This window comes from Salvelinus sp. IW2-2015, linkage group LG9 (genome assembly GCF_002910315.2).
Source record: "Salvelinus sp. IW2-2015 linkage group LG9, ASM291031v2, whole genome shotgun sequence".
NCBI classification, from domain to species: Eukaryota; Metazoa; Chordata; class Actinopteri; order Salmoniformes; family Salmonidae; genus Salvelinus; species Salvelinus sp. IW2-2015.
This window is the reverse complement of record NC_036849.1, coordinates 3,567,607-3,591,388: the sequence shown is the minus strand read 5'-3', so window position 1 is coordinate 3,591,388 and position 23,782 is coordinate 3,567,607. Positions and strand designations below refer to the sequence as shown.

Genomic DNA, 23,782 nt, shown 5'->3' with positions numbered 1-23,782 from the left:
AGTTCAACAACACACTGATTGTGTTTCAGAACCGCGGACAGCGCCCGCTATCCAACACGGGAGAAAGCGCATTTGTTATAAAATAATATTTTTAATAGTGTTGCACCATTGTTCTTATTCAATATAACCATATACAATTTCAGTAGCACGTTTTGGAGTGATGGACTGCGCCATCCCCATTCCTCATGGCCTCCACAATGGATCAGTCCACTCAGACAGACGCAAATCGGACAGGTGTCTTTGCTACTGCTCGACTAAAGAAATCTCAGTCGACCAACAGCCTATCGACCAAACAGTCGACCAGTCGACTAAATGGGGTCAGCCCTAAAATGTATGTCAAACAAAACCAATGATTGCGAAGTTAAAGAAACTATGCAGCTCTTTGGACTACTTTTTAAAAAAAATCTGCAGAACATTTTACAAAAACGTATTTACTTGGCGTGTACATGCAAAGTTTGTTAACAGAAAGACGGCATAAAATGTAGTGGAAATTGTTAAAAGTTGTCCTTGTGCATGGAGTTGTATGGTTCGTTTAACTTTGCAATCATTGGTTTTTGTTTGGCATACATTTTAAAGTGAACGATCTGAGTCTCGGCATCACACCTGCTTTATGTTCCATCTGAATTATCACTGCCCAGGCCAATATCATCATGTTCAATGTTGCTGTCCGAACCCTCTCTTGAATTTATCTCGCACTCCACATATACACACACGCTTTCATTCCCACCCAACCCAATACATCTCCCTGGTACTCCATTGTGTTGGAAAGGCCCCCAGGCCATAGCAGGTTTTCACATGGCTGCAGGCAGCTTTTACAATAGGACCATTAAGACTTGTATTTTCGACCTCTCTGGACTGCCCTGTAAAACATGCCTGACCACTCTGGTCTCTTCACAGGGTGTCTCCCATAAATGAATGAGGCCAGTGGACATCCAGACATCTCTATCAGCACCGGCAACCTCTCAATACACCAGGAAGAGGAGATAAAGGGAAGAAGATTGGGTTTTTGTCTACGTTTAGTCCAACTCCCTGGCTGTTGGTTGCACATGTGATTTGATGATTTCCATTCAAATGTGCAACCCCCTCTCCTAGGGTGTGTTCTGTGAACATTCTATTCCTTTTGTCTTCAGATTGGGCCAGTTAAAGGGTACATTTGTTGGTGGTTTGTGTGGCTGGGGGACTGTTATGCACCTAGTACCCCATAGCCCCCCCCCACCTCAACCTCGCCCCGTTATTCATGCTAGCCATGAGTTTACCACCCCAGCAGAAACCCAACAGTAAGAGAACAGGCAAGCGCATCTCTTTTTTCAACGACCAAGGAGTGGCGATGAAGGAGACGTCTTCTCAGCAGAATCCAGAAGGTTCTTGCTACGGCCTTGGTGCCCCAGCCTCAGGGCCTGGTCCTGGGCAGAGTGAGGCTGCAGGCACCGTCACCTCCACAACCTCCAACCCAGAGGCTCCACATACTGGTGTGTACCTCAACTCAGTGATCTTCAGTCCAGAGAAAGGAGACCAGAGTCGGGGACATTACCAACAGACTGTACCCATGAAGTGGGCACACCAGGACCCAGCAGCTCAACCACAGCCTCAACAGAGAACTGGGACTGGGACTGGGAACTGGACACAGGGTGTCACTATGGCTAACTGGGGTCAGAACTTTGCTCCCTACCTAGGGGGCGTCAACGTCAGTGACTCACGGTCCCAGACCCAGACTACCTTTGCCAAGCAGCAGATCCGTGAGGGGCCTCCACCCCTGCAGCCACAGCAGCCACAGCCTCCTAGTAGGGCTGCAGAGAAGCAGCCTCCCCAGCAGCAGCAGGTGGTTAACCCTAACCCTCTGCCTGCTGGAGGAGAGCCCTACAGAGACGTTAGAGACGTGGCCAAGCCTCGCAGCCTAGAGTGGGAGCAGCAGCATCAGGCTTCCCAACAGCAACAGCAGTCCCAGACTCAGGAATTCCCACAGACCCTTAAGCCTGGGGCTCTAAATGCCCAGCAGCACAGCACATCCAACCCTGGGAGCAGCTCCGTGCTTCAGCCCTTCCAGCTAGCCTTCGGCCAGCCTAAGCAACACCTAACGGCTGGCTACTACCAGGTGTTTCAGGGGGGCAANATGAGTTTACCACCCCAGCAGAAACCCAACAGTAAGAGAACAGGCAAGCGCATCTCTTTTTTCAACGACCAAGGAGTGGCGATGAAGGAGACGTCCTCTCAGCAGCATCCAGAAGGTTCTTACTACGCCCTTCGTGCCCCAGCCTCAGGGCCTGGTCCTGGGCAGAGTGAGGCTGCAGGCACCGTCACCTCCACAACCTCCAACCCAGAGGCCGCCCATACTGGTATGTACCTCAACTCAGTGATATTCAGCCCAGAGAAAGGAGACCAGAGTCGGGGACATTACCAACAGACTGTACCCATGAAGTGGGTTCACCAGGACCTAGCAGCCCAACCGCATCCTCCACAAAGAACTGGGACTGGGAACTGGACACAGGGTGTCACTATGGCTAACTGGGGGCAGAACTTTGCTCCGTACCTAGGGGGTGTCGGTGACTCACGTTCCCAGGTCCAGAATGCCTTTGTCAAGCAGCAGATCCGTGAGGGGCCTTCACCCCTGCAACCACAGCAGCCCCAGCCCCCTAGTAGGGCTGCAGAGAAGCAGCCGCCTCAGCAGCAGCAGGTGGTTAACCCTAACTCTCTCCCTGCTGGAGGAGAGGCCTACAGAGACATTATGGATGTGGCCAAGGCTCATAGTCTAGAGTGGGAACAGCAGCATCATACTTCCCAACAGCAGTCCCAGTCCCAGGCGTTCCCACAGACCCTTAAACCTGGTGCTCTAAACGCCCAGCAGCACAGCACATCCAACCCTGGGGGCAGCTCCGTGCTTCAGCCCTTCCAGCTAGCCTTCGGCCAGCCTAAGCAACACCTAACGGCTGGCTACTACCAGGTGTTTCAGGGGGGCAACAGGACTTTACCCAATCTGAACTACACCCAACAACCGCCACAGCATCCCCAACCGCCACAGCATCCCCAACCGCCACAGCATCCCCAACCGCCACAGCATCCCCAACCCCAACAGCATCCCCAACCCACACCGCATCCCCAACCCACACAGCATCCCCAACCCCCACAGCATCCTAAGCTCCAGCAGCAGCTGCAACAACAGGAGCAGCAGAAAATACAGCAACGTCAACAGCAACAAATATTACAGCAACAACAACAAATGCAACAAAAACACCATCAGATGCAGCAGAAAATGGTTCAGCAGCAACAGCAGAAAATACAACAGCAGCAAATACAGCAACGAATACAACAACGACGCCAAATACAGCAATTGCAGCCACAACCACAACCACAACATGTACTAGAATATTACCCCAGCAACCAGAACCCACCTACCCACCCACATCCTCTCTCCCAGCCGCCCGTGTTGGTGCACTCCCAGGAGACCATTCCTCCACCAACCCCCCCAGACCTCAAGGAGACGTCCCCAGACTCTCCACACATTCCCCCCCGCACAGATCCCCAGTTCCCCCACAGAGAGACGCAGCTCCAACCTCCCCAGCTGCAGCCTCGACGGTCCAGGAGACTCTCCAAGGAAGGTGGACCACCACCAGTTGACAACCCTTTTGTAATCCCATCTGATGGGGCCCAGAACGGGGCCTCTGAAGGGCCAGGTGGAGCCCCCAAGGTGGAAGAGGTCCACGCTGCCCAGTTGGCCCCTACAGGGGTCATTCAGAGCACATGCAGGAAACTAAGGGTTTCCCAGGAGGTTAACCTGGAGACACTGGCCCAGAAAGCCTCAGAGATGGAGTCACTACCGCCACACATCGTCAAGGTAAATATTGCTGCATGTCCTGATGCTTGTGGTAATGCTTTGAAGGTTATAGTGTAGTTACATGATTTAACAGGGATATCCTACCCTCAATTTTAACTAGGAATGAGCCCTGTTATCCAGATATCTGGGTATCTGAATGGAAGTTAGTATTCGATTACTTGAGTGAGTTATGTTCTGGAGAGAGAAAAATTGTCGGCCTATTTTGACAATGAAAAAGCTTATTTATGAATTAAATTAGATTTATCCTTCAAGGACATTATACCATGACATACCAACATTTAGCTCTCCAGCCTACCCTGACATATGCTATACTCCCCACTTCAAATAGCAATTACAGGCACGCACCTAACAGAGTTTCCACAAGACATGACACCGACCAATGCAAAACACTCACCAGAAAACCTTTTCGAAACAGAATCAGTTCACGGCGGAACTTTTAGCGAGTTCACTGTTGCTTTTAGCGAGGGGGGGGAATCATACTTTTTTTTACTATCTGTCTATCTTCAAAAATGTCATGATATTATTTAAATATTGTCAAATGCACACCCCTAATTCGAACCCAGCTTTTCATGCATGCACTCACTTACAAATCTATTCGAGAACACAGTACTGAAGAGTTATTGGTCTGTAGGAGCTGCATTAATAGGAATCTTTAAGAGATGTTAAAACATCCATTTTGTTGTTGTTTACCTGGGTATAATTGCAGAGGGATTATGGCTGCCTTATCTAGAATTACAACAAACAAAAACCTTAATGCATCTGCCAAAGCCAACTGAGTCAGACATGTTGTTGTTTATGAGTGATTAGCACTTTGCTGAGCAGAATAAGCAGTCATCAACCCAATATAATTACAGTAGAACTGATTGATTTTGCAGGACAGAGCATCACAGTGCATTTTATTTTATTTTTTAAACATTTTAGTCATTCACGGTCTTCAGGTACATTGAGAGATAATAAGCACTGCTCCTGATCTTTTTGTGTAAAGAAACTGCTCGAAAAGTTTTGACCTATTACTTTATAATACATTACAACATGGTGAGTGATGATGGTATTGCTGCGATATGCAGCCCTGGTCTTCCCCTACGTGACTGTGCAGTTAGCTAGTAACGGTGCACTCCCACGTGGGTGCCTCGTGCCTTACCATATACATTATAAAAACGGACCGCTACGTTGCTGAATGCTGACTGGACCCATTTCACTCTGCACTCCTCCCCCATTCATTCCACCATTGGGCTGAAATTCCACCCCCTGGGGGAACTCTGTTGGGGAGGGGTACAGGCAGAAGCCGGGGGGCCGGTGTCGGGGGCCGGGGGTGCAGTGCTCAGCAGAATGTATGCCTCTCTTTCTCCTGTCTCTCCTGTCCTGGTGTTGGGCCTGGAGGCTTGACTTTTCCACTGGGAATAGACAGGGAATAGGGCTCCAGGACCAGGCCATGCTCACTCCTATAGGCTTCTGCCACGCTCACTCACTCACTTCAGCTGATCAAATACTCCACTCGGGATGAGCAACAACCTTACTTAATTTTAGACTGTTTATTTAGGGAATGGAAAGTCACTTCCCGGCAATTTACTTCTGTTAGCTTCCGGGCAGTATGATTCTGCTGAAACAGGTTTTCCGTACCTCTACTTCAACACGACAATACAAAGGTAATACATTACGTAGTAAGGAATAGCTATGGTTGCTCATTTGGTCTGTAAAGGAAGCCTGTTCAGGTTGCCTCAAGTTCGATATGGGATGATGTGTGTATGTGTCTGTCTCCTCCGCAGGAGGAGCCCCAAAGACCCTGGAGCCCCCAAAGACCAGCGCCACGGCGAGGGACCATGGAAAGAGATTCAGGAAGCCACAGCGCCAAGCGGCCTCGTGATGAGAGCATGATGCCCCTGGTCATCCCTGTGTCAGTCCCCGTACGGAGGCCAGACACCCTCTCGTCCTCATCCTCCCCAGACAGGGAGCACTCTATCCTGGGCACAGGCTGGCCACAGCGCCCCTCCACGCTCCAGGACATGACCAGCATGGACCGCAAACCCTCCGTCATCGTCACCCGCCGACGATCGCTCAGGAACTCTCTGACGGACAGCTCAGGACAGGTGGGTCCAGGAAGTCTTTCCCTCCCCTCACACCTAACTAAGGAGCTTGGTTCATACCTCCTCCTATAATCCCTCATATCTTGCCACCATCTTCTCTCCCACTCCCCCTTATCCAGCACCCCACTCTCCCCTGGTTCCCCCATGTTCTCTCTCCCCCCTTGCCCTCAATCCGAACCTCCCTCCCCCTACTGCCTCAGCTCAGGTCAAGCAGATTAGCAGGGGTTATCCACGCTATTGATGGAGATATAGCCTACTACTGTACTGTACATACAGTACAATCTGTGAGGGAATATGTACTGTACAAGTACCATGCTGGGGGTGAACTGGACATGTAATGTATGGGAGGATAATTCTACATATTGTAGAATGTATCGTCTCTCTTTAGTATCTGACCAGATAAACAACTCACTTACAATACATCTCTTCTTACTAACTGGTGTATGCTAGTTTGGACATTGGAACAGTGCTGTGTTGTCAGTTATGTAAGTATGTTTGTATTGATGTTCTACCTCCTCCTTTAGAACGGCGGAACCCAGGGAGGGAAGGACGACGACGACGACGACGGAAAAAAGTCCAAACGGCGTCCCCGGCCCGAACCTCTCTTCATCCCGCCACCCAAACCTGGCACCTTCATCGCCCCTCCTGTCTACTCCAGCATCACTCCCTACCAGAGCCACCTCCGCTCCCCTGTCCGGCTGATTGACAACCCCCTGACCATGCCCCCCTACACCCCCCCGCCCATCCTCAGCCCTGTGAGAGGGGGATCAGGTCTCTACTTCTCTACCTTCCTCTCCTCTGCTGCAGCTGCTGTCTCCAGCCAGGGTCTGCCTCCACCCATAACACCCAAATCAGCCACACGCAGCCTGCTGAGATCCAGTGAGTACCACTACCTGGGGTCCTACTGGGGGTTGTAGTTCAAAGATGTTCTATCTAAATCCTACTGGGATTTGTAGTCCAAACATAACTCAACCTGGGTCCGACTGGGGGTTGTAGATCATTTGGCACCAGTTTCCCAGACACAGCTTAAGACAAGTCCTGGACTAAAATTCGTTCATGCTTTTTAGTCCAGGGAAAGGCTTAGTCTGGGACTTGGAAACCAGACATTATGGTTTGAACAAGCTGTGCTCAGAATGAACTGTAGCTGTGGGAGTTGAACCATAACATTATTCTTTCATATAAACTTTTCTTGAGTAATATGCATGAGGTTAGCTCAGTTACTCCAAATCTGTGGTTCTAAATATCTTCTGCTGTAAGAAGATAAGGAAGAGATATAAGGATAGTAAATGAGAAAGTTCACCCAGCAGCATACCGCCCTGCATCCCACTGCTGGCTTGCCTCTGAAGCTAAGCAGGTTTGGTCCTGGTTGGTTCCTGGATGGGAGACCAGATGCTTCTGCAAGTGGTGTTGGAGGGCCAGTAGGAGGCACTCTTTTTCCTCTGGTCTCAAAAAATATCCCATTGCCCCAGGGCAGTGATTGGGGACATTGCCCTGTGTAGGGTGCTGTCTTCCGGATGGAATGTTAAACGGGGGTCCTGACTCTCTGTGGTCGCTAAAGATCCCATGGCACTTATTGTAAGAGTAGGGGTGTTCACCCTGATGTCTTGGCTAAATTTCTGGCCACCATGGCCACCTAATCATCCCCAGCTTTCAATTGGCTCATTCATCCCTCCTCCCCCCTGTAACTATTCCCCAGATCGTTGCTGTAAATGCGAATGTGTTCTCAGTCAACTTACCCGGGGTAATACGTTTTTTTTGTTGTGTTTTTCAGACAGCGTTGACATAACCCCACCAGTCCTCTCTGCAATCGGCGAGGCCACTCCAGTCAGTATAGAACCGTGAGTACAGAACCCACACTAGGGTTTAATATTTCCCTGAAAATCTATACATTTTTCTTCCAGAGAAAATTACAACCATCTTTGTAATATCCCGGTATTCCCGTTCAACACGGACAGGAATCTACTGATTTCCTGTTGTATTTGTCACAATTTCATCGACTCAAAGTTCCGTCAAAGTCACCGCACAATTTGTTGATGTAGCATAGTTTGGATGTAGACCTGAAGTATTGTGAAGTTAGTAGCCTACAGCCTAGTTAAAATGACATTTTGTTTTTAGCTTACCTCTGACTGAAACATGACAGGCAGCTCGTTGGCCCTTTTCTCTCCCCTTGCACCTGGCTCAGGGGGATATCGGAAGGTTTTTGTCTTTATAATAACTCGCTTATTGTGGTGACTCTGTCACAGGGATGGCCCCTCTGCTGGGTTGCAGGCATTGGGTCACTTAGATGAGTTGTTTTCTTTAAAAACAGCCAGGTTGAGTTTTTGATGCTGGGTTATTAGGATATTACCCAGTGAGTCAGATCAGAAGACTGGAGGAGTGGCTTAGTTGGGGTGTGGCTTTCAGATAGTTATCTTTGGCCCCCCGTGAGAGTCACATTTCATTCCGGTTCAGCTGTTCTGTTGTATTGTTATCTCATGTTAAGGTTGAACACTGACACGTTTGTAGCTTTTAATGAGGCGTACACACGAGTATTAGTTCTCCAATGTTGGGATAGTTACCACTTTGTTACAATATGTAAATACTAATGTTATACATTTTATATTGGAATATGTAAATTGCAAAAATATTAGAGGAACATTTGAATTTACAGTGTACAAAGTTAACATGATGAACAGGAATGACATATACTCTCATGAGTGGCCAAAAATATCTACCTGAAAGAGACGCCCCTAATAGGCCACGTCTCCTGAAAATAGCCTACGGATTAGAATAAAGAAGTCCCAGCTGCTGGGTCAATGCAGAATGAAAGTGAATATAAACCCAACTAATGGTTCAATTAACCTGTTTGGGTAATCCAAACCACCCAACATGTTGGGTTATTCACATAAACCCAACTGGCTGGGTCAAAATAACCCAGTTTGTGTTCTGTCCAATATTTACCCAGCGCTGGGTTACCAGCTAACCCAAATTGGGTTGTTTTTAACCCAGCATTTGTTTGAGTGTAGTAGCAGCGATTCAGCACCATGGATAGCGCCGCGGTTGAGCAAATCTGACTAGTCAAACCCGTGCACATGTCTATTTCCTCGAGCACATTTGTGGACACAATGTACCAGACATTTTGTTATTAAGTGAGTAGCCGCAGTTTATGTTTTGAAACGTAATACAATGGGGAAACAACAACTATTGCTTCTTGTTAGACAAGTCCATTTAGTCTTCACCCAGATCAGCTCATTACCAGGGTTAGTTCAGGAGGCAATCTTTGTGAAAGGTGCAGATAGAAATGTAGCGAATACAAACTGACGTGATTCTTTATTCCACATAGGCCTCCTATATTTCTCTCGGAACGTTCTACAACGTTGTGCCCTGCTGAATGCGCCCCAGCTAGCCCACTCTGCGAGGAAGGGCCTGAACTGTGCTCGCAGTCTGCAGGCCTTTGCAATTTGTGCACAGGCAGGGAGCAGGCAAAATAGAGGCTGCGGTCCAGATGATTTCCAAAGCAGCCATTAGCTATATTTGGAGTATCCTGAGGGGTAATCTGATAGACTAACAGCATCATTTTTACCCTGTAGATTTGGGTGCAGAGATTTATTTCTTAATGATTAGCTTTGGCTTATTTCTGCAACACAGCCGACCCCTAGGTAGCTACATGTCTGCATAAGAACGTTTATTCACGTGATATTTATTTTAAATGGAACATTTACAGTAGTTACAAAAGCTTCCCTGTCAATGACAATAATATGATTTAGAGCCCTCCAATTTCAAATCTGGACCTCAAAGCCAGTTCCAATGCGTTTTTCCATTGTTCCCCTCTAGGCGGGGACTGATTTAGACCTTGGACACCAGGTGGGTGCAGTTAATTATCTGGTAGAATAGAAAACCAGCAGGCTCTGGACCTCGTAGGGTGAGATTTGAATACCCCTGATCCCAGAGTGTTAGCCATAACATATGGCTGTATCCTCCACAGACACCAGAATGGTGAAGGCTATGCCAAAGCAGGGCGAAGATGGTACCTCATGCAAACAAATGTAACCCCTCTCTCTGTCTTCCCAACCAGCCACTGACTGTACATTCTGTCATCTCAGGCGTATAAACATCGGCGTCCGGTACCAGGCAGAGGTTCCAGTGCTGAGGCAGCGTTCAGCGGCCAAACACGACCATCACAAGGCTGAGCTGGTCTGGGCTCCTCTCCACGACCTGGAGGCTAAACCTGGACACCATGAGAGAGGTAACAGACTAGCATATCAGCTGAGACATCTTTAATACTCTGTCCTAATACTGTCAATAATCAGGTTGGTATTTGTCAAATTTAAATGAGTCTCAGTGAATCAAACATTCAGTGGTGATTTGAAGAAACCAATGACAACAATGGGCTGATCACGCTATCTTGATCCCAATCTCTTTCTTTCTTTCTTTCTTTCTTTCTTTCTTTCTTTCTTTCTTTCTTTCTTTCTTTCTTTCTTTCTTTCTTTCTTTCATCTCCTTCCCTCCCTCTCTCTCCCTCCAGTGGATGACCTCATGCACCTGTCATGCTCCAGCGCTCTGCACGGAGGAGGGACCAATCAGGAGCTGGTGCTGCACTGCCTGTACGAGTGCAAGGGTGACATCATGGTGAGCAATGCATGATGGGTCATGTTGACTGAGAAGGGATGACCGGGAGGGGATGAGAGCTGGGTTGTGTTCATTCGGGCACACTGTAGCGAAATGGGTTGAAAAAGAAAAAGAGTGTTTGATAGTGGACAACTGCAGATTGTATCTGTCTGCTTGTGATGGTTCTCATCCATTTTGTGTCTACTGAGAACAACCGTGGCTGTGTTCCAACATCCTACTAGAATAACAGCTAGCTATACCACCTCCGAATGTATACACAATACATTCATAATATAATAATATATGTCATTTAGCAGACGCTCTTATCCAAAGCAACGTACATTCATCTGTGCATACATTTTACGTATGGGTGTCCCCAGCGGGAATCAAACCCAAATGGCCACTCTGTGGCTACTGTAGCGCAGCACTCTCTTCCTACTGCAAACACAAATGGTGTATGGTATGGTGAGGGGTGGGCTGTGTAAACTGTGTGGTGAATATGTAACAGGTATGATACAGCACAGGGGCTATTGAGTTCACTATTCCTCCTAGTAGCCATGTTCTCTTTGAATCTATGTAGGCAAGACAAACTTATTTTCACGATTTCACTATCATCAAAATCAGTGAATCGTAGCACGTTTTTGGTCTCATTCAATAGTTTTTACCTGATTTAAGTAGCATCCTGTTGAAAAATTAGGTTTACACGATTAGCAGTTCTGATGCATATCCCAGTGCTGGGGTAGTTACCACTTTGTTACAGTATGTAAATAATAATGTTGTTAATGTTAAATTAGAATATGTGAAGTGCAAAAATGTTCAAGGATCAGTTTTATTTGCAGTGTACGAAGTTAACATGATGAACAGAATGACGTTTACCCTCACGGGCGGCCAAAAATAACTATCTGAAAGCCACGCCCTTAATTGACCACGCCTCCTGGAAAAAACCTATCAATTAGAATAAAGAAGACCCGGTTTCTGGGTCAACGCAGCATTAAAGTGAATATTAACCTGCAGGCAATGGTTAAATGAACCTGTTTGGGTAATCCATACCACCCAACTGGCTGGGTCAAAATAACCCAGTTTGTGTTCTGTCCAATATTTACCCAGCGCTGGGTTACAAGCTAACCCAAATCGTTTTGTTTTTTTTACGCACCATTTTTTTGTGTAGTAGCAGAGATTCAGCACCATGGATAGTGCCGCGGTGGACCAAATCCCCCCCAAATCTGATGAGTCAAGCCCGTGCACCCGCTTTTGTTATTGTGACATCATGGAAAGATGTTGCAAATGTCTATTTCCTCGAGCACATTTGTGGACACAATGTTCCAGACATTTTGTTAATAGTGAGTAGCTGCAGGTTATATTTTGTGTCTCGGCCAGAGCCATAAAGATAGTTTGGAGATTGCCTTCAGTAACTGCGTTGAGAGTTCACATGTAGCCTACACAAGATATGATTCAGCTGGGCACAGACTAGGCAACGCTTCCTCCTTAAACATCCCTCGCCCCCTCAGCATCAGCCAGATCAGCTTACATCAGGGGCCTGTTCATTAGTGCACAATGTAGCAAAAAGGTTGCTCAGTTGAAAACGTTTGTTTGTGTAATGTAGTAACACGTGACCCATGTCAAAATAATGTCATATTTCGATGTAAGATGAAGCACGCTCACTGTTTTTTACAACAATTAAATAAATGTATTACTACTTTAACCATGGAGACAGTTTAAAAATGCGCCTAAACAGAATTTAAGGAGCATTCTAGAAAGAGCTCCCATAATGACTGTGCCCATTCATTCGGTCGCCCTAATCTGTGTGTTGTTTTGTTATAAGATATGCCCAGTGCTCCATATGCCCAATGTAGAAAACAGACGTATACACTGATACAGTATACACACACACACACACACACACCTGTCTCTTATACACATCTAGATGTGTATAAGAGACAGCTGATACAGCACACACACACACACACACACACACACACACACACACACACACACACACACACACACACACTCTGTCTCTTACTCACACTGGAGTAAAGGTCACATATGTTCAGCAGAGTGTTCAGAGAGAAAGAGAGAGACATTGAGTTAGAGGAAGGGAGATGGAGAAAAAGATAGAGGAAGAGGGCTTTATGGTAGTGGCACCATGTTGTTGTCAAGGAGACCGAGGGTGGTTCTCAGTGTGTGCGGTGCGCCCACTCTCTCTCTCTCTCTCTCTCTCTCTCTCTCTGTCTCTCTCCAGCATCAGGAGGCATGCTGTTGCTCTCTTACAGTAGCTCTCCAGGTTAATCCATCCCATCACAATTACCAACAGATCAGCATCAATATCAAAGAATCAGTCAAGCATTACTCTGATCAGCGTGTGCGCTCTGGAAACCAACCATCCAGCCCTTTGATTTCCAGTATTGCTCAGTGTCCCGTGAGCTGTTGATCTACGTGTTTACTCTTGAGAGTTCATTTGTGAACGATTGGGTTGATAAATGCTGTTCTTTGTGTTCAGGGAGCGTTGGCCTTCCTGCTGTTGAAAACCCCCGTCTTCCCTAAGGACCACCGCCTCGGAGACTACCACTACTCAGGTTTGTCATGTCATAGATTAAGACGCTATCTGTGCAGTATTAGCTCTATGGGTGCTGGTCATTTCTTACTGTGTCCACTGGGACACTGGGATGTTGTGTGTGCATTCCTGCAGGCAGGCCTGTGTGCATAACTCTCTGTGGGTCCTTTTACTGAGTCAGAATCATCAAACTTCACTGGAGTATGTCAAAGTGCATTCCTGCAGGCACGCCTGTGTTGTGTGCTTGCTTGCATGGGGCCTTTTTCTTCTATTTTCTATACTGAACAAATGTATAAAATCAACATGCAACAATTTTACTGAGTTACAGTTCATGTAAGGAAATCAGTCAATTGAAATACATTCATTGGGCACTAATCTATGGATTTCACATGACTGGGCCTGTGAGGGCATAGGCCCACCCACTCAGAATAAGTTTTACCCTACAAAAGGACATTATTACAAACATAAATACTCCTCAGTTTCATCACCTTTCTGGGTGGCGGGTCTCAGACGATCCCGCAGGTGAAGAAGCCGGATGTGGAGGTCCTGGGCTGGCGTGGTTACACATGGTCTGCGGTTGTGAGGCCGGTTGGACATACTGCCAAATTCTCTAAAACGACGTTGGAGGCGGCTTATGGTAGAAAAAATGAATATTAAATGATCTGGCAACAGCTCTGGTGGACATTCCTGCAGTCAGCATGTCAATTGCACACTCCCTCAAAACTCGAGACGTGGCATTGTGTTGTGACAAAACTGCACATTTTAGAGTGGCCTTTTTATGTCCCCAGCACAAGCTGCACCTGTGTAATGATAATGCTGTTTAAACAGATTCTTGATATGCCACACCTGTCAGGTGGATGGATTATCTTGGCAAACGAGAAATGCTCACTAACAGGGATGTGAACAAATTTGTGCACGGACTTTGAGAGAAATAAGCTTTTTTGTGCGTATGGAACATTTCTGGGATCTTTTATTTCAGCTCATGAAACATGGGACCAACAATTTACATGTTGAGTTTATATTTTTGTTCAGGATAGTTGCAGGGATGTCTCCAGAGCTCCTCTCAGCTTCAAGGCTTTAGCGTCAGAACTCGGCTAGACGAACTGAACGAGTGTGCTTGCATACTCCCTTAAAAATACCTTTGCTTGAAAAACGAGAGGAAAGCGGCAATAGTACTGTTTGTCCATATTGAGACGCCACAGTCAAAATAGTCAGAATTAATCTAGGATAACTCAAGCAATCTGTCATTCATTTTCACGTTTTTGCCGAAGAGATCTTAGTCGCCCAATTTTACGTCTAACTATGATGTTTGGTTAACAGTAGGGACGGCACCAATCACAGACGAAGGTGCGTAGACTTCGGTTTACTTACAGAAAAAATGTACCCGAACAGCAGGCAAAACCCTAGCCGAATTCCATAACGAACAAAAATGGCCCACAATGTTGTCATAACATATGCACAAACTTGATAGAACTGTTTCAGCTAGGAAGCTTGACCTTTGCCTTTGACAGCTTTGCACACTCTTGGCATTATGTCAACTAGTTTCATGAGGTAGTCACCTGGAATGTGTTTCAATTAACAGGTGTGCCAACCTTTTAACAATGGCAGCTGAAGGGGGGGGGGGGTTGTTATCTGGCAGGGGAGTGTTGCTGGAATGGGAGTGTAGTGAGAGCAGGGGGGGTGGATGATGAGGGGGGGTGTAGTTGGGTTTGTGACTGGGTAATCCCAAGCAGAGGACAGAGAACCATTGTTTATCGAACCAGTCAGGGGTGTGTCCACCCTGTGCATACAGAAGCAGACAGTCACCAGTCAGTGTCTGTCCATCTAACTCTCTCTTTCTTTCTCTCTCTCTCTCTCTCTCTCTCTCTCTCTCTCTCTCTCTCTCTCTCTCTCTCTCTCTCTCTCTCTCTCTCAGGGTCAGACAGCTGGACCTCAGTAGAGAGACGTTACTTCAACAAAGGGATCGCGGCCTATAAGAAAGACTTCTTCATGGTCCAGAAACTGGTATGTGCCAGTCTATGTATGTATGTATATATAAATAAAAATGGCATGGGCTGCTCAGTGCTCACATAAATAAGTCAACTGAGGGCCTTGCTTAATCTGTTCCCATTCACCATTCCTACTTGGTTACTGTAATATGCTGCAAAGGTTACTGAGAGGTTGCCTCTGTCCCCCAAAAAACTCCCAGGTGAGTCATTTTGTTCAGGAGGATATACACTACCAGTCAACATTTTTTAACACCTACTCATTCAAGGGTTTTTCTTTATTTGTACTATTTTCTACATTGTAGAATAATAGTGAAGACATCAAAATTATGAAATGACACATATGGAATCATGTAGTAACCAAAAAAGTGTTAAACAAATCAAAATATATTTTCTATTTGAGATTCTTCAAAGTAGCCACCCTTTGCCTTTGACAGCTTTGCACACTCTTGGCATTCTGTCAAGCAGTTTCATGAGGTAGTCACTTGGAATGTGTTTTAATTAACAGGTGTGCCTTCTTAAAAGTTCATTTGTGGAATTTCTTTCCTTCTTAATGCGTTTAACCAAATCAGTTGTGTTGTGACAAGGTAGGGGGGTATACAGAAGATAGCCATATTATGGCAAGAACAGCTCAAATAAGCAAAGAGAAACGGCAGTTCATCATTACTTTAAGACATGAAGGTCAGTCAATCCGGAACATTTCAAGAACTTTTGCAGTCGCAAAAAGCATCAAGCGCTATGATGAAACTGGCTCTCATGAGGACCGCCACAGGAAAGGAAGACCCAGAGTTACCTTTGCTGCAGAGAATAAGTTCATTCGAATTACCAGTCTCAGAAATTGCATTCAAGTAACAGACACATCTCAACATCAACTGTTCAGAGGAGATATTTAGATTTGTTTAACACTTTTTTGGTTACTACATGATTCCATATGTGTTATTTCACAGTTTTGATGTCTTCACTATTATTCTACAATGTAGAAAATAGTACAAATAAAGAAAAAACCTGGAATGAGTAGGTGTGTTAAAACTTTTGACCGGTACTGTAGTTGAGTTGATGATTTTGTGTCTTCTGCTCTAAACCTTGTAATGGGCCTAGATATGAAGTGTGTTTCTGTGTGTGTCGCTGGTACACAGGTGAGCACGAAGACGGTGGCTCAGTGTGTAGAGTTCTACTACACCTGTAAGAAACAGGTAAAGATCGGTCGGAACGGCGCTCTGATCTACGGAGACACAGAGCCACCTGAGAGCAGGAACACCGATGAGGAGCTGGACCTCAAAGTGAGTTGATTGACTACCTACATAAGGACTTCATAACACATTCATGGCCCATATCTAACACATTCATAGCCCGTACACAGTCCATTCATAAGCATGTCCTGAAGTCAATTGAAGGGTACCGGCATTAAGGATTTCATAGCACATTTTATAATATATAAATATATATATATATATATAAGCATGACAAGAACAGAGGAAGAAGTCAACCCCAAAGTGAGTAAAATCATGTCACTCCCTCAGCCAAATAAAAAGCATAATAAAAAAACATGAGCTGGCGCACACCCAGAGAAAATGATTTAGTGTAGAGGTGCTGACTCACTCGCAGCCACCCATTTTAACCTAGGACACAAGTTGTGATTTGTTGGTAAGACTTTATTTGAAGGCTACCTATATACGGATTTCATAACACATTCACAACACATTCATAACAGCATTGCATACGTATTTCATAAAATGTACTGTGTGGGATACCCTGTTACTGTACAGCCTACTGTATACTATATAAACAATCCTGAAAGAACAATGAAATGCATCTCTGCATCTCCCTACCAACAGAAACGAAACTACATAAACAACCTTTCTACAGTGACTCTCTCTCGCTTTCTCGTTTGGGCAAAAGTCCGCCCTCTCCTCCGTGACCCAGAATTCCGATAAGAGATCGAGGAGTGGGTCAGATCGTTAGTAGGCAAACGGAAGATGGTCCTCCCCCTCCTTGAAAGCCTCCTTTTGGCGAGGAAGCAAATCATTTTTACTTATCCTTTTATCCATGAAATGTCTTTAAAAACTCATTTGTTTTGAGCACTTTACGTATTTATAAACGTAGTTTGCCTAATGACGCACGAGTGAAGGACCGTCTCATTTCAAGCGAGCGCATTTCCATCCATGTTCGCTCTCATCAATTTGAACTTTTGACTTTTTCAAAGTGAGGTGAGAGAGGATCCAGGAAGTGAGCAATATCTAATTGAGAAAATACCTCTCTCTCTCTTTCTACCAACAGTGCTCTCAGAGATTAGAATCTCGGAAGGAAGACGAAGATGACAGGAAGTGGGAGGTGTCAGCTGACAGGATGCAGTGGGGCTCCAGTCCAAACAGGGTGACACAGAAGGTACAGGCCACTGAGAACGTGAGTGGGAGATGCAGGGGAACTGTGTCTGTGTAGAGGAGCATCTCCTCCTGAGTAGAGGAGACACTGACTAGAAGATGAATGAGCATGGATGTATGTGATATTTTTATTCTTGTGTAATCAACACCCCATGCAGTAAACAATATTTGCACTTTTGAACTTGCCTTGACTGAGTTCACAGTAGAACAGTGGCGAGGGACACCAAGCTGCGGTGTTCTTTGGTCTGCTGCCGTCTAGTGGCTAAATACCGAACAGCTGATTTGGCTGGCTTCCCCACTCCCCATGTTGCGTAATTTGACTCTGTCAGCAAACAATGACTCAGAAAACCTTTGACCCCATTTCTGCTGTTAGTTGGTGACCTGGTAGACATCTATGGTTTTAAAATATGGCCTGAGGTGAAACATAAAGCTTTGTTATGTTTTGTAAGATGTGTAAAAAAAACCCTGCCTTATTATGTTGTACTTATTTTGTACTATCCAGGTACACAATGTCTAGGTTACTTTGACTCCAGCTGGGAGGTGTGTGTGTGCTGACCAGAGTTGTGGGTGCAGTTGGCAAGATACTGCTCTGACATCACTGGGGGCTGCTGAGCGGCGGATGACTCGTAATGGCTGGAATGGGGATAATGGAATTTAAAATGTTATTTATTTTTATTTAACCTTTATTTAAAGAAGTCAAAACAGCAAGTCAGTTTTAAGAACAAATTCTTATTTACAATGACGGCCTACACCGGCCAAACCCGGACCAAACACATGGAAATAATTTGTATTTGATACCATTCCTCTCCAGCCATTACCATAAGCCCCATCCTCCCCAATTAATGTGCCACCAACCTCCTGTGTCTGATTCTGATCAGCTGTCATGGTTATTGGGCAGCTTGGCAATGTGGAGGAGAGGGTGCTTTTTGTATCCATGCCTGTGTCCTTGCATCGAATTGATCTTTTGCATGCTTAAATCATTTAGCAAATTAAGTATTTCAAATGTATGTGCAGGCTGGAGCAGTCCTGGTGTTGAAGAGTCAGGAGGGCTTGAGGAGAGACCAGACGGCGTCCCGTGTCAGTCTCCCTCCTCAGTTCCCTTCCAGCGCCTCCTCGAAACCACGACCGGCCCCCAAGACCGGGACCATATCAGGGACCAAGGGCCCTGCCGGACCAGAGGGAGAGTTCCCCTGCAAGAAGTGTGACAGGTCAGTGTCTGAGATATATTTATTTAACTAGGTAAGTCAGTTAAGAACAAATTCTTATTCACAATGACGGCCTACCCCGGACGACGCTGGGCCAATTGTGCGCCGCCTTATGGGACTCCCAATCACGGCCAGTTGTGATACAGCCTGGATTGGAACCAGGGTGTCTGTGGTGACGCCTCAAGCACTGAGACGCAGTGCCTTAGACCGCTGCGCCACTCAGGAGCCCCCATATCTAAGATATGTCTTAGATGCCAATAGGCAGAGCAACATGGCGTCGTCATTTGAGTCAAACTCTTGATGTGGTGCTGATTAAAGGTAGTTGGGGGGGAAAGATAGTCTTGAGATTCCAGATTTGGATAAAGCATTTTGTCTATGTTTGCAAGTAGAAGTTGTCCACTCTGTATTTACAGTAATAGCACACCGCTCGTGATTTTGACGCATGTTACTCCGACAGCGGTACGGACTGGTAGTTGTGATTTGCATATTGGAGGGTAGACCTTGATCAAAGAGTAATGCGATTCGACAAGTTCTGCAGGGTAACTGCAATGTTGTACAGGTTGGTTTGAATAGGTTGGAATCTTGGGAGCTGCTGTTGGTTGCAGAAACACTGACTTGGGAAGCGCTCTGAGCGATGTGTGTGTGTGTGCGTGCGTACATGCGCGTGTGTAATATAGTGAAAAGTGCTCCTCAGTGGTTGTTTGAGCTTCCTGCTATAAAAAAATCAAGCAGTGCTGACTGACTCTGATTGAAGAGCTCGTCCAGTTAGCTACCGCAGTTCTGTTATTCTCAACCGTCTCCTAGCAACTGAAACACAGCAGTGATATGGCATGCTATGCCCCCAGTCTATGCAGCTCTTATCCCATATCAGATTCCTCACTGGTCCACATAGTGCAGACTACTCTACAGTATTCTGCCTTGGCATGGTGTTACACTTCATCCAATTCTAGAATTAAGCCTTGTATGGTTTTGGGAACCTCGAATATGAAGTAAGGAAAGGTAATATTTCATGGACAAATGTTTCTGGCATTTGGACTTCGTCAGTTCTCCTTCCTTCAGGTTCACACACAGTACCGTGCTTGTGCAAAGAGGAGGTCTACACTCTTCAAATTGAAGTGCGGACCTTCTATTTGTCTACTGTGAACCAACACCATACAGATGTAGGATCTTAATTTGAGCCAGTTTTTTACAGCAGGAAAATAATCATGCAGCAACAAGAAATGTGGATTATAATGAATGGACATTTTTCAAAAGGGAAGATCAAGTCGAATTTATAATCTTCAGAAGCCTTTTTAAACCTCAGATACAGTAAAAAGTTAGACATTTCCTGCAACGGGGTTATCAAATTAGAGCTAGTACTTGTCCACAGATACGAAAGCTAACAGTGAAGCCAACCCAGCCTTCTCTCTGACCTCTAACCTCTGCCCCTCTCCTCCTCCTTCTCCCCTTAGGATCTTCTACAAGGTGAAGAGCCGCAGTGCCCACATGAAGAGCCACGCGGAGCAGGAGAAGAAGGCCGCAGCGCTGAGGCAGAAGGAGGCGGAGGAGAGGGCAGAGGCCCAGGCGGCTGCAGAGGCTGCAGCGTTACTGGCCGCGCGGCAGAACGGGGCACGGGAGGGGAACGCAGCTGGAGGAGACAGCGCTAACGATGACTCATCTGACGAAGACGATGACGTCGAGGAAGATGAGGACTGGCACTGAGACCACGAAGATAGAAAGGGAGCCCACCACATGTTATGCCGTTATGGCAAGTGCACCCTCTAGTTATCTCTATGGCTAAGACGGACGGCCAGACAGACAAGACAGACTGACTGCTCCTCTACTGGCAGGGTGAGGGGAACATAACAGAAGTACGAGGCCTCAGCTGCTCCTAGCGCTCTAGGGACATGTTACGCCCTCTTGTGACACCTGCTTTAGCAGCATTTGTCTTGAAACAAACTTATTTTTTGTTGTTTCATGGAACAGGATCTCCTATCTTGACACTTTCAGGGACAGGTTCTCTCCCGTGTTTTCTCCCTCTTCCCTTTAACCTGCTTGTGATGCGTTCAGGGTTACCTATCTCTGACACGCCCACGGCTATACAGTAGGATATGAAAGCCATGCCATCTCTCTCTCTCTAACGCCATTACTTTTTTTCCCCCTCCCGTCTGCCATCCTCCCCTGGCTTCTTCCTGTTCCTGTTAGCACTTTCAGCCAGTCACAGCACACAGACTCATCAGGTGGGAACTCATAGCCACGCCCCCAGCCGTGTTTGGCTTTAAAAACGAGAACACTGCGTGATGCTTGGCAACGCACGACTACATGAACCACAATGCAACCCGGCTTGGCCACCGCCCTGCGCTCTCTCTGCTCTCTGCAGTTTGATATGTTGTGAATAGAAGGAGATAAAATTGAGTGATTGGGACAATGCAATATTGACGTGGAAAGGACTTCTCGATCAGGAAAAGCTCAGATAGACTGATGTGGTGGTAACACTACCTGTGTGGTGACATGCCTACATGTGGAGGAACGATCTGATTAGAGAACACTGCATTGTATGTGTTTCGTAGTCTTTCATGTCTGGGACTTTTTCCACTCAAGACTGCCAAAATCTTGTACAGATGCATCGGTCCTCAGTTCACCAAACTGGTTTCTCTCTTAGTTTCAAGTGCTGTTCTTTTGGGTTTTAGTTTTGTGAATCCCTACCTTGTCACTTTTTTTATTATAGATTTGGTATTCCTCCTCACTGTCGATGCCTTGGATGTTTTAAACACGTTTTTGTCTTCGAATGAATGACAATTCATTTTACAAAGGTTGTTTTTTGATATTCAACAAATTACTGTTGCTTTTTATTTTTTTTGGCTTATTATATCAAATGGTCGTTGTTGTTTTCTGTTAATTTGATCATTGTTGTTAATAATGTCACTGTTGTCTCGTGGATTATTATTATTATTATTATTATATTGTTTTTGCGGCAGGTTGCTTTGGAGCTATTTCTCATTTGACTACAGTATAGGGTTATTTATGACATTGCTTTTGTTGTCTGTTTTGAACTGTGAGGTTTGAGAATGCGATCTCCAGAAAAAGAGGTCGGAGGAGAGAAGAAAAGAGGTGAAACAAAAAATGTAAATGTGCAATAGAACAACAATGTGATCCCTGATGCTCCCCTCCCCCCATCCTGTACCCAGAATGCCCCTCTTTGTGCCCTCTCCAAATTGGTCCTTCATAGTAGCTTTATAGGTAGTTAACCCTTTGTCAACCACATCATTACACCAGGAGGAAAGAGAGGGGGAAACATGATGTTGAATTGAATGAGAAGGTCTGCTCTGGTCATTCTATTTCTATGGAGACAACTCCTATTGTCTGGCCTATAAAACATTTTTAAAAAAGGGCTTCCCATTACAGTCTCTCTATCGATCTATGTCGACATATCTCTTTCTGCCAAGCACTATATCTCATATCTCTATTCCCTCTGCCAAGCGGCCAGACCAGGCTCGATCTGTCGCCATGGCAACAAATGAGCAGGCGGAACATTTTCTTGTTAAGTAGAGTGGGGAGCAGAGGGTAGCTGCTCCAATTACCTTACTAGGTTAAACCGACCTGCGTACTATGCACTGTGTGTCTGTCTGTTGGGAATGTTCTCTGCATTCTGGGGTGTTTGTGAGTGTGTGTGTGTGGATGGCCGCTTGCAAATGTGCTGCTTTTTTTGGTCAAATATCATTCTGAAATTCAGCCATTTGTAAAAAATAGGTTTAATCCTGACTTTTCACTTTTATCATCTTAATTTATATCTCCTTTACCTTTTATTTTTCTTATTTGTTTTACTTCCCCAGAGATTGTCATGGGGCATTGTTTGTTTTGAAAGGTTTTTTAATACCGTTAAACAGAATCAAGAATGAAATTGAGGGCACGCCACAAATGCTAAGAAGCTGTAAACCTTATTCGCTTTCATCGAGTTACGGAAGGGAATAGAAAAATGTAAAGGTTTATTTAGCTAATATATATCTATAAATTAAATTCTATGAATGCAAACTTTCAATGCTATTTTCATATGGGGTTCATTTCACACTAACGATGTAAAATGAAATGGATTCTCAAGTGCTTTTTACTATGTAATTTATTTGTTTCAATTAGATTTTTACCACCTGTGTTTAAAAAAAAAAAAAAGAATTATATGGGAAAAGCACTGTTTTATTAAAATTGTGCAATACTGATGAAATAAGTGTGTTGGTCATTTTCAAAACGTGCATGTATTTACCATAACATGAGATCGGGTTGGTTTCAAATGTTTTGCAACACAAAACAAAAATGTGCTTTTGTAATTGGACCAGGTTATTTGCCGGTTTCATTCCATTCTTTTTCATGTCGTGCCTAATGAACACAACCCCAGTGTGTTTCTGGCTCCAGGGTGAAGTTTCCCCCTAGGTGCAGATCTAGGATCATCTTCCTCACCTTAACCATTCGTGTGGGAAATGCTAAACTGCATCCGTCTGAGGGTAGATGTTTTACGAAGATCCACGACGTGGCAGTATTGTAGCAGGAATCTAACATGCCTTTACATGGTCCAAGCACAAGATGGAACCATTGTTTGACATATGTTCATTTGGCTTTTATGTTCTTTATTTCTGTCCCTTTTATAAATACAGTGCCTTTATTCCACATAACATTGAGCTCAAATAGTGTACAATACTGGCTTTGCTCTCTGTAATGTAAGAGTTAAGTAAGCTGTAATTAAGACATCTATACAGAGTAAGACTGCTTCTCATGTGGCTGTGTGAGTCACACTTGCCGGATCTGGCTGTTTTGGTGGAACCTCCAAACTGGCGTTTGGGGTTTGGATGTAGAGTTGGTTTGGATGGAACTGGGTGTGGATGTTTGATAGTACGGTTAGATATTTATATATATATATATATATATATATATATGTACTTTTTTCTGCTGGTGTCTTTGTTCCACTCTTCAAATGTTTCCTCTCACTCTGGCGTCTCTTCTTTCTCTCACTCTCTCTCCTCAGTGAAAGTGTTGGACACGCTTGAGCAGTGGTGCTGGACAGCTTCAGTACAAGAACAGAACAGAGTTGGATCTGGAAGAGAATATGCACCTGGTCTGGCCATCTTCAGAAAAGGCCCGACTGTGTAGTCAGGAGGATGAAGGGAGCTGCCAACTATGTTAAGCACC

At 45.4% G+C, this 23,782-nt stretch overlaps 1 protein-coding gene across 1 annotated transcript in view; it reads left to right on the top strand.

The window, feature by feature from the left end:
* mideasb (mitotic deacetylase associated SANT domain protein b) overlaps window positions 1–22,820 on the top strand; it is a 30,698-nt gene extending 7,878 nt beyond the window's left edge. Inside the window, exons 2-13 of the mRNA XM_070445094.1 lie at window positions 898–3,829; window positions 5,596–5,916; window positions 6,438–6,792; window positions 7,685–7,751; window positions 9,996–10,138; window positions 10,418–10,521; window positions 13,001–13,076; window positions 14,970–15,058; window positions 16,176–16,319; window positions 17,317–17,442; window positions 18,435–18,628; window positions 20,077–22,820. Coding sequence (XP_070301195.1) covers window positions 1,238–3,829; window positions 5,596–5,916; window positions 6,438–6,792; window positions 7,685–7,751; window positions 9,996–10,138; window positions 10,418–10,521; window positions 13,001–13,076; window positions 14,970–15,058; window positions 16,176–16,319; window positions 17,317–17,442; window positions 18,435–18,628; window positions 20,077–20,326 — 4,461 coding nt within the window. The 5' untranslated portion in view covers window positions 898–1,237 and the 3' untranslated portion in view covers window positions 20,327–22,820. The remainder of the gene's footprint in view (window positions 1–897; window positions 3,830–5,595; window positions 5,917–6,437; window positions 6,793–7,684; window positions 7,752–9,995; window positions 10,139–10,417; window positions 10,522–13,000; window positions 13,077–14,969; window positions 15,059–16,175; window positions 16,320–17,316; window positions 17,443–18,434; window positions 18,629–20,076) is intronic.
* Window positions 22,821–23,782: the final 962 nt, after the last annotated feature.